Here is a 9,693-nt window from a genome sequence, read left to right as displayed (position 1 = left end):
ACAATTGTTCCTCGGCCATTTCGTTTGAGGAACTGTCATGTTCGTCACTAAGGATCATCATTGAGCTTTCAGTGCCAGCCTGTTCGAAGTTTCGAGGATTGTGTGTTCGGCGTTTGGAGGACTGCCTGGTGCATCGAATCATCGGATGGGTTGTGTGTCCGTGCAACGTGCGCTCCATATGTGTGTGTTGGGATTAGTGAACCCTGCATGTTTTCCATTCGGCAAACGATTATGTACTGGATGCAATTTAAAGGTATGTGCAAGCCAATAAAATTTGGTGTTTCATGTTCGATGTGCTTGGAGCATTTTCTTCCTTGCTTTTTCTTTTTTTGCGAAGCGTGGAGGTAATTTTTCGGCTAGGGGACTAGAGGGGCGAAATGTGTTTCGCGTATTAGTGGGTACAAGTAACCCTTCGATACGTCCGGTACACTGTGGCTCCTGGCGTGAGCCGGGATGTCGTACCAGTTGCTTCAGGGGGCACATGACGCCTGCAGCATTCGCAGGCACCGCGTGCCCCTAGAAGTCATATAGCACTTTTTTTTTTAAATGTGCCAGTTGATCAGACGGTACCTATCCGTCACTGGGTATAGAGTTTACGCGAACAGCTGCTGAACTTTGTTAATCTGCCTACCCGTTTTTTCCCTCAATGGTGCTAATAAATAACTTAGGGATCACAAAGCAAGGTTTTTTTCACTTATTATATAGGTGGTGTGCATATACGTCACGACGCAATGTATTGTGGGAAGGCGCCGCCATAGTGGTGATCCATGATTAGTGCCTTGTTTGTGTTTCCTGCTTCTCCCGTATCGGCTGCAAATCTTGATCTGACGGATTACTGCGGCTGTAGTCGATATGGTTTTCTGTACAGTCGTGAATTGCTCCAGTAGAAGCAGCCGACAGAAGACCGGTTCAGTCGAGAAGGTGCGCTTTTTTAGGATCCCAAAGGTCGTAGAAAAGGAAGGAAAGGCAGCAGAGATTCTAAGCGCGGACAGACGTAGGCTGTGGCTCGCTCGCATCAAGCGGTCGGATTTGACCAAAAAGAAGATAAAAAACGCAAGAGTATGCAGTCTACACTTCGTGCAAGGTAAGACATCGTGCCCTGAAAGGAGTTGTCATTACGCCGCTCGCGCTGATAAGAGGAGTGCCGATACGGCGTGTGCTACAAAGACGTTCATTACGCAGGTGAACCCGCGTTGTTGCACGACACAATCAGTCCGGACTGGGCACCCAGTCTTAACATGGGCTACGAAAGGAACCCTGTGAGAACTGAAGCTGTGGTGGGCCGCTACGAAAGGGCAAAACGACGTGCCAAAGCTATGTGCAGTGAACACCGCATTCGCAAAGCGGAAAGTATGTGCGTAAGATTTGTGTTGATTGCCGCTGTCAAGGAATAGCCTTGATGCTACTGGCCGCGCACAGCGAAAATGTTTTTATCAAGTTATGTGCTTCATTACATGTTTGAAATCCTCCTAGGCCACTCTGACAGCACAGAGATTGGAACTGAAAACAACAATGATGATGATCCAGTCACAAAAGCACTAGGTATTAGAGCTTTTTCATACCCTCACTTTGTTGACCACTTTTCAAGATTGTGAATGACATTTCAAAATTTCTGGTGACTAGTATGTTTACAGTCAAGCAGTGAGGATGGTGGTGATGTCCTCCCGGGAGCAGATACAGGTACACTTAATTACCTTGATGTGCTGTCATGACATTCACCATAGGTCTGCATGTTATACTAATTTTTGCCGGGGCTTATTTTCAGGCACATCAGTACAGACAGATCTTCATCAAGAACATATCGAGCAACTTCAGCAAGACAACATGGCACTAAGATGTGAAGTTCTTCATCTACGTCAGAAATTGTCCAGCCTTGAGCTGACACAGGAACATTTCAAGGAGAACCACGAGTATGTGAAATTCTACACAGGACTTCCATCGTATGATATATTAGAAGCAGTGTACGACTTAGTTGACGACACTGTGCCAAAGTCGGAGATCAGTAAGCTCACAAAGTTCCAAGAGCTGATTGCATTATTTTTAAAAGTGAGACTGAATGTGCCCTTCGAAGACATAGGGTATAGGTTTGGCATATCACGGAGCGCTGCATCCAGAAATTTCCACAGGTGGTTGACGTGCTTGTACACAGCATTGAAAGGTTTCATTCAGTGGCCTGATCGACGTACACAATCTAGAACCATGCCTATGGCATTTCGAGAGAGTTTTGGGACACGGGTTTCCGTGATTCTGGACTGTTTTGAAATTTTCATGGACAGGCCATCATCATTCAATCCACGAAGTGCTACATGGTCCAACTATAAGGGACACAATACTGTAAAATATCTCCTAGGCATTGCACCACAAGGATGTATAATCTTCATTTCACGTGGTTATGGTGGTCGTGCAAGTGACACTGAAATTACAGAAACTTCAGGTGTCCTGGACAACATTCATCCAAGAGACATTGTACTTGCAGACCGAGGTTTCTTAATAAGCGATTCAGTGGGAATCAGGCAGGCCAGCCTGGCAATCCCGTCATTTACACGCGGCAAACGACAGCTCTCATTTGCAGACATTGAGCAGTCACGCGAGATCTCAAATGTGAGAATCCACGTCGAACGTGTTATTGGACTTGTGAGAAGGAAATACAGAATTTTGAAGGGGTGCCTTCCTGTTGAGTTCATGAAAACTGGTGATGAATGTGATGAACTCACAGTGCTAGACCAAATAGTTACAGTTTGCTGTGCATTGTGTAACTTTTGTAAGTCAGTGGTGCCGTTTGAGTAATCTACTGTGTATGTAGCTACAACTTTTGTTCTGATTTTAAAGGTACTTTAATAAAACAACATGGACTAGACAGCTGTATGGGTCAAGGTAACAAGCATGTGTGTGGCTCATTCAAACTTTATACTTTTGCTGTTTCGTTTCTGCTTGACAAGCATCACACAACCATTTCTTCGACTTTGGAGCACGTTTTAGGCCCACACATTTGAAGTGGTACCAACAAATTTTACATGTGTCACTGTCACAACAGATCATTCGCCCCTCTTCGGGTCCTTTGCACTTGCAGTAAGTCAGCTGCTGGGGTTGTGGCACTGGTGCGAGCACACGAGCTGGCATGTTGTCTGCAGAGGGCTTGCCATGACGAGTAAACCATTTCACTCTTAGTTCGGGCATAATAGCTTGCACGTAAAACACCTTGGCTTTCCCCAGTTCCTCCTTTATGAAATCTGGATCAAAGTATACTCTTTCTACATGGATCCAGTTTGGCGTCCACACGGCTAGGTCTGCATACAGTCGTTCAGTACAGAACATCTGCAGCTGCACTTGATATAAGCACCTGTGTCTGTTTTTGACACAGACGCTGCCATCCCTCCTCTCCAAGCAGAATGAATGCAGATCAAGTGCTTCGTCGAATAACAGATTTACTGCAGAGGAAGGACACTTGAGCTCATACACACCCTTGCCACAGCATGTACACGAAACAAGTCCATCAGGGGTAGCCCCAACATAGGCATTATCGAGTGAAACAAGTAGGCCACAATCTTGAAATTCTACATTGTCATGCAGGCACTGAGCACGTAGCTGGTATGCAGCCTTGGCATTCTTCTCTTCTTTTCTTCCCCACTTTAAAGCAGGGGCATTCACGGGCTTTCCAACTTCGCATATCTTATTTAGCAGGCTCATAGGTGGTTGTCCTACACTTGCATGACATACATCATAGAAGACCGAGGCAGTGACCCTGCCCAGCCGGTACACAAACCATTTGTGAGAGCTTGCCTGGCCACGAGTTTGCTCCTCAATTTGGGATTGGGCTCTTTTACTGAGGTTCAGTGAATTCACAAGTGTGGAGCACTCAGCAATTAGGTCATTCCAATTCTTGTTCACTGCGTTTGGGTCATAAAGGGATTTTAGCATTACGGCAGGATATTTGGAAAGCTCAGGGATGTGTGATTCAGCATACGGCTCCAGTAATGAAAGTATGACTGGCTTAGAGCTGCTCTTGTGCAGCCTGTCGAGGAACTTGTTATAGCTTTCTGGTGAGGGGCCAGGCTGTGCAGCCACAGAAGGACTTCTCGGTTGGTGGATATCTTCATCAAGTCTGAGTGAATATGATGCATCAAGCTTTTGTTTTTTCTTCTTTGCGGATGAGAAGTCCAGCTTTGCCAGTGGGGCCTTCGACACATACCCCTTTCTTGCTGCTGGTAGCCACTGGTTTTCCCTGTCGGTCGTTGCCACGGAGTCTCTTGCCCGCACAGAAACCTCCGTGTAGAATAACACGGCCGCGACGTGCGAACACACCTCACCGATCCCAGCCATGCACGAACAGTGAGCAGTGACGACGTCGCCGTCAGACTCAATCAAAATCCACACAGACAGGGGTGACTCCCGTAAGCGCTGTGAATGGAAGACCTAATAAAAAATGTAGCACATTAGTAACAAATACAGTACACTATACTGCCCTGCTCCAGTACTAGAAAAACTATGCAAATGCGAGCATTTTTACTTACTTCTGAGATCATCAAGATCCTGTTGTCCGGCAGAATCTTCGTCCGAGGTTTGTTAACTCGCCCGCTAGTCACATAATTGTGCGCTTCTAGTGACCTAAAGGCCTTCATTTGCTTCCTGGATATGTAGCTCGTTGAAAGGACTAGATAGTTGTTGATTTCGACGAGTCCAACGTCAGGGTATTGGCTGTCATCAAACGAAAATTCCGAAAGATCCATCTTGTACGGATCACCATAACATAGCAAAGCTTTTTCATCGTACCGCTTTCTGTCCACATCATTGAGCGTGTCAGTGTAGCCTGATGCAGTCCAGGAACTCGGCATAACAAATCGACAAAATTCGCACGAGCGGATGGACCATGAACGTTCAAAACATACGGAGAACGGATACACGTGCGTCTGGGAGATGGATCACCAGAGAGAGTGAAACGAGAGGGGAAGCGGCGCCGTGACGTCACATGCACGCCACCTATAGGGTCGATGTGCAAACCAGAAGGTTTAGACTGGGTTGAGAAACACCTACCCCGTGTCTCAGTCAAAGTACACCTTTTTTTCATTTCTCAAGAAAAATACACTGCGTTACAACTTGGAAATCCAGAGAAAAGGTGGACATTTTCTCACATACGCGTGGACGCTATTCTATCGAAATGCACAAAGCTCGCGTAAAACAGATTGTCAGTTCTGGTATCATTTCGTATTGTGGTAATTTCGCAATCTTTTTGCTCCGAACATCGTCTACGCAGGGCACTATTAGGCAATTACTCAAAGCTAATTAATTTGTCTCAAGGAAAGATACATGTGAACAAAGCATAAAACTTTTCGAAACATTCAACAGCTGTTCTTGATATACAACACTTATCGCCTTTTCTTGTTACATTCCTCGTTCCATCATATGTGGCTGAGACATACTGTACATCACAAAAGTTTTCGATTTTTCCCTCGCATATTAGAGTTTCAAGGAACAACGTTTCAAGTCAGATCGCAAGGAAATATTGTGTACAGTACTTCAATTAGATAAACTATGCTCCAGAAAGTATCACAGTATAACTTACCTCTGCACTTTCGGCAAGCAGAACCTTCGAGCGGGCTACATTCCAGTCGTCTGAGCATGCATGAGAACATGACAAGACAGTTTCAAGGCTGCAATTGGACGATTTGAGTGTTATAACCACTTTAGTATGCAGAGTAAAGTACATACGAATGACAATCTTGCCCCAGATTGAGGGCGCTGAAGTTCTTTTTTTCTTCTTTCCTTTACGACCCTTGTAGCTAAAGTTATGTGCCACATCATCTGACATCAGTTGACACAGGATAAGTCTAGTGGTGTCCCTTTCGCCACTGCCCCCGCATCTCAGAAGAACGTGCTCCCGTAACATTAAAAGGACTCTGACCAGAAGTTCGACAAATCTTTCGTTTGCACCTATTACGAAGGTATAATATGCCTCCAAGCCACACGCGAAATATTTTGGCTGTGCGCGGCGGCAAAGTTCGCCAAACAGAGACCTGAAAACCGGCTTCGCTTTTCCTCCTCAACTCGTGCAATCGACGCCGAAATCTCCGTCCGGAAAGCGATCTTCAATATGGACGTCAAAGCAAGAAATGCGGAGACTTCGAGCCCGGAACTTTTTTCTTACCTTTCTGCGATCGAGAAGGAAATTCTGCGTGCTGCACAGCTCGGTAGCCTTGCTTTCGAAACGTTGCCGATGCCGCGAATGCGAGACGAAGTTAGAGCTCTACGAACATCGGTCACAGATGAAGCAAAGAGCATCAGTCACCTGTCTTCGACAGACAGGTAAGCGATCAGCTTTTTAACGCACACTGTGATCGAACATGTAAACGTTCTCTGAAATTTCGTGTCCTGATATTTAATGCGCACTTGCTATTTATGGTGCCGGTGCGGCTGGTGTGTCATAATGCCGAAGGAGATCGAATACTTGTGCTGCAAGGAGCTCGAAAACACTGCTGAGTGACTGCAGTATGAGTGCATTACAACCCACGAAGAGTTCCACCTTCTATGCTTCATATGACTGTCCTGAATGTAGCATATTTTGAACTTAGTGAGCAGCGCGAACCTCTGAGCGACTATATTCACAAAAAGTCATATGTGTCCTTGTCGAACGATGTTAAAATTTGGGAGCTCAAAACTGGTTTGGTCCTGCATTAAAGTCGCTAGAAACTCCAGTACAGGGCGCAGCACGTAAAAAGACTATAGAATACACAACTCTCAACTGGAGAAAAGCTATATAGGAAATTTTGTAATTGTCAGTGTGCTGTGTCCTGAGTCATCCTTTTATGCATTGCCCTGTGCATAGGGTTTTAGCCTAGGTTTTTCGCGATATTGAGTGTTCTTGATTGTCGATTCAGTGAAAAGTAAAACAATGTTGGTGTCTAAAAGGACACAGCATGTGTAGTAATATACAGGGTGTGGGCAGGTAAACTGCAGTTGCTCTCAGGTACATGTGGAAATGACACTGCACACACACACTGTACTGTAACCAGTTACCTATTTGCCTAAAATATATTTTATGTACATCTGTGTAGACGATACAGATACACTGCGTATCGCCAGTTTGCAAGGTGAGTATGGCACAAGGTTCGGAAAGACAAGAGCATGGTCATCCGAGCTATTGCAGTGAACAGGATCTGGCAAGCCTTCCCCACAGAAACTGCCACAGGCTTCAAGTACCCAAGATCCTAACTGGAGGTACCTCTTCGCACAGCTCGTCTATCGCATTTAAAATAATTCAGCATCTGTATTTAGGATGATTTATAGCTCTCAGGATGATGCATGGTTCATGAGTTCAATATGTTGTGTTGAAACACAACACTAGTCCTTTTTAATGAGTCTTACGAAATGATAGATGAGCACTCCTTTCGTGACATTGTGTACCGTTGCTACAGTGAACAATTTCTTGAGCGAGACTGATGAACAAACGAAAAACAGAGTCTGTCTTCCAAATATGTATGTTCCTTGTAACTTCCGTATTTGTTAAGTGACCCATGTTGATGTCCCCCTCATGTAATGCCTGCAAGGGCCTTTGAGGTATATTCATAAATAAATAAATATCAAAACCGGAAAAAGATGTCACATCTATTGCAACACCTATCCTCTCTTTGTGTGAATGATACATAAACATTCTCAGAAGATATGTAGTCACACTTTGCCTCATTGTGCCTAAAGCCTAGTTCCACCTCTTACATCATCTCCACATCTTCAATCTCCAAAGCAGTACAAAGTACTAAAGTAATCAGCTACTACATTAAAAAAAAGGAAGGGGGAGGAAAATAAAAGCTGGCACATCTAAAATTCGAGGAAACACTGGTGCTTTCACGGGGCTACTCACGGCTCAGTCCTGGATCAGATACCGATGGAAAACAGCTTTTCTGAGCCTCTGTAATAGATTCCCTTGATTACCCTGACTGTGAGGCACAACTCATTGGCTTGGTGGCAAGTGGGCTTGCGTCTGTTAGTGCGGTTTGGAATAAAGGGAGCAAGGAACATCTCTCTACGGTCTTAAGAAGGATATCAACATTACCTGTCAAGGCACAGCATTTCATATCGCTTTCAGTAAGTACAACACTCCTCATAGCAGTTACCATTCGTGTTGGGAAAGCATGCTGAAGTTAGCTCAGGCAGTGCATCCAGAACTGTGAGTCAGGTTCATAGAGAGCACTTGGTGAGAGGGACAGAAAAGTGTCCAGTGAAGACTCTCCAGGAATTTTGCGCAGGTTTGGGGGGTCACACCTTTTAATAGTTTTGATGGAAAGTAGGGAGTGTGAAACACTGACCCCTGGTGGATGAATTCTTGTTATTTATAACCAGGTACCCATGTTCAAGTAATCTAGAAAAGCCTTAGCTCTCTTGCAGGAAATTGCTAATGAATCTGAGTGTCTTTTGTGGAAACAGGTTGTAACTTCCTTTCTATCCACCCTTCTTAGTTGCCCTAGCAAAAGCAAATATGTAATGCTGTACACCATATCTAATGCTAGCACACTAATTGCTTCGAGTGTTCTCAGGCTTCTGAAATGCAGCTACCTTGTGCGTACGCTGTGCCATGTCGGCAAGAACATAAATCAGATTGCCCTTATTTTTTAAATTGGCCCTTCAGTGCTATCCCCTAAACAATAGGCAATATTTGATTCTAGCACAGCATCATAGTCCTCAACCCCTGTACTTTTGTTTCTCCTTTTTTCCCATACAACCTATTTAAATCCGGTACACAGCGCCACTGTAGGTCTAAGCTGTGATGCTCTACAAGCTGTGTATGCGCTGGGGATAAATGTACCTAGAAATGGGCGGAGCGTTCAGGCGGATCTTTTCGCGGTGGCTCAGCCCGACAGCTCGTGACGTGTAAAGTAAGCAGGAGCTTACTTTGACGAGAATAGCTCCCAAGGTGTTGTATAATAACGTACGCTAATACGCTGTAGCATATAAAGTACAATGATACACATACTCAATATGGATATGTGAAACCAACATACACATACTTACATTTCAAGTTTTCTTGAAAAAGGCAGTCCAAGTCTGTCGGATTTGTCAGACTCGATACAAAGCCAGTAAGCACTGCAGTGTGGAATGACTGTTTGATCTTTCGAAAGCAGAGGTGCAGCCACCACGACGCTTCATCATCTCATTGCTTCAGAGCGGCATAACCTAGTAAGAAGCTATCAGAAGGATCACATAAGGATAACTGGGTTGAAAAAGCGGAGGGTTCTGCGGGATGCGTAAGAAAGCATACGCGTTACACAACAGCTACGAGAATGGTCGGCTGCACTTGCATGGTTTTCAGTGCGTAGACTTGGAACTGAAAAATAATGTGCTAACCTTGTTGAAACTACTTTTCCGTCAGGACCACACGAGAGCACACTTGGTTTCTTTAGATGAAGGGTTAGGTGACGGTATTATGAGGTCCCGATGCTCCTTTGATATGCAGTAGACATAATTTCGCTGAGGCGAGTGACTGCCGTTGCGGTTCGTTGCTCCGCAGCAGATCAAGAACAGTACACCGCAATGAAATGTTCAGATTATGGCGAACAACTCCAACACCAACCCAATGACCCGAAAAAAGCAGGATGAGCGGGGAGTCACACAAGTTCGCAGTTCGCAAGCTCGTCGTCATACGGCATCCATTACAGCTGACCGGATAAGGAAGCATATCGAACGCCGTGCACAGATTAAAAAGAA

At 45.0% G+C, this 9,693-nt stretch overlaps 1 protein-coding gene across 1 annotated transcript; it reads left to right on the top strand.

The window, feature by feature from the left end:
- Positions 1-852: 852 nt before the first annotated feature.
- Positions 853-2,177, top strand: LOC135392290 (uncharacterized). Its single transcript, XM_064623007.1, has 5 exons — positions 853-1,084; positions 1,183-1,350; positions 1,474-1,542; positions 1,766-2,046; positions 2,127-2,177. Exons 1-5 carry the CDS (start codon positions 853-855, stop codon positions 2,175-2,177), a joined length of 801 nt encoding a protein of 266 aa, XP_064479077.1.
- Positions 2,178-9,693: the final 7,516 nt, after the last annotated feature.

This window comes from Ornithodoros turicata, chromosome 4 (genome assembly GCF_037126465.1).
Source record: "Ornithodoros turicata isolate Travis chromosome 4, ASM3712646v1, whole genome shotgun sequence".
Taxonomy (NCBI): Eukaryota; Metazoa; Arthropoda; class Arachnida; order Ixodida; family Argasidae; genus Ornithodoros; species Ornithodoros turicata.
The sequence above is the reverse complement of the archived record's forward strand: the minus strand, read 5'-3'. Positions and strand labels throughout refer to the sequence as shown.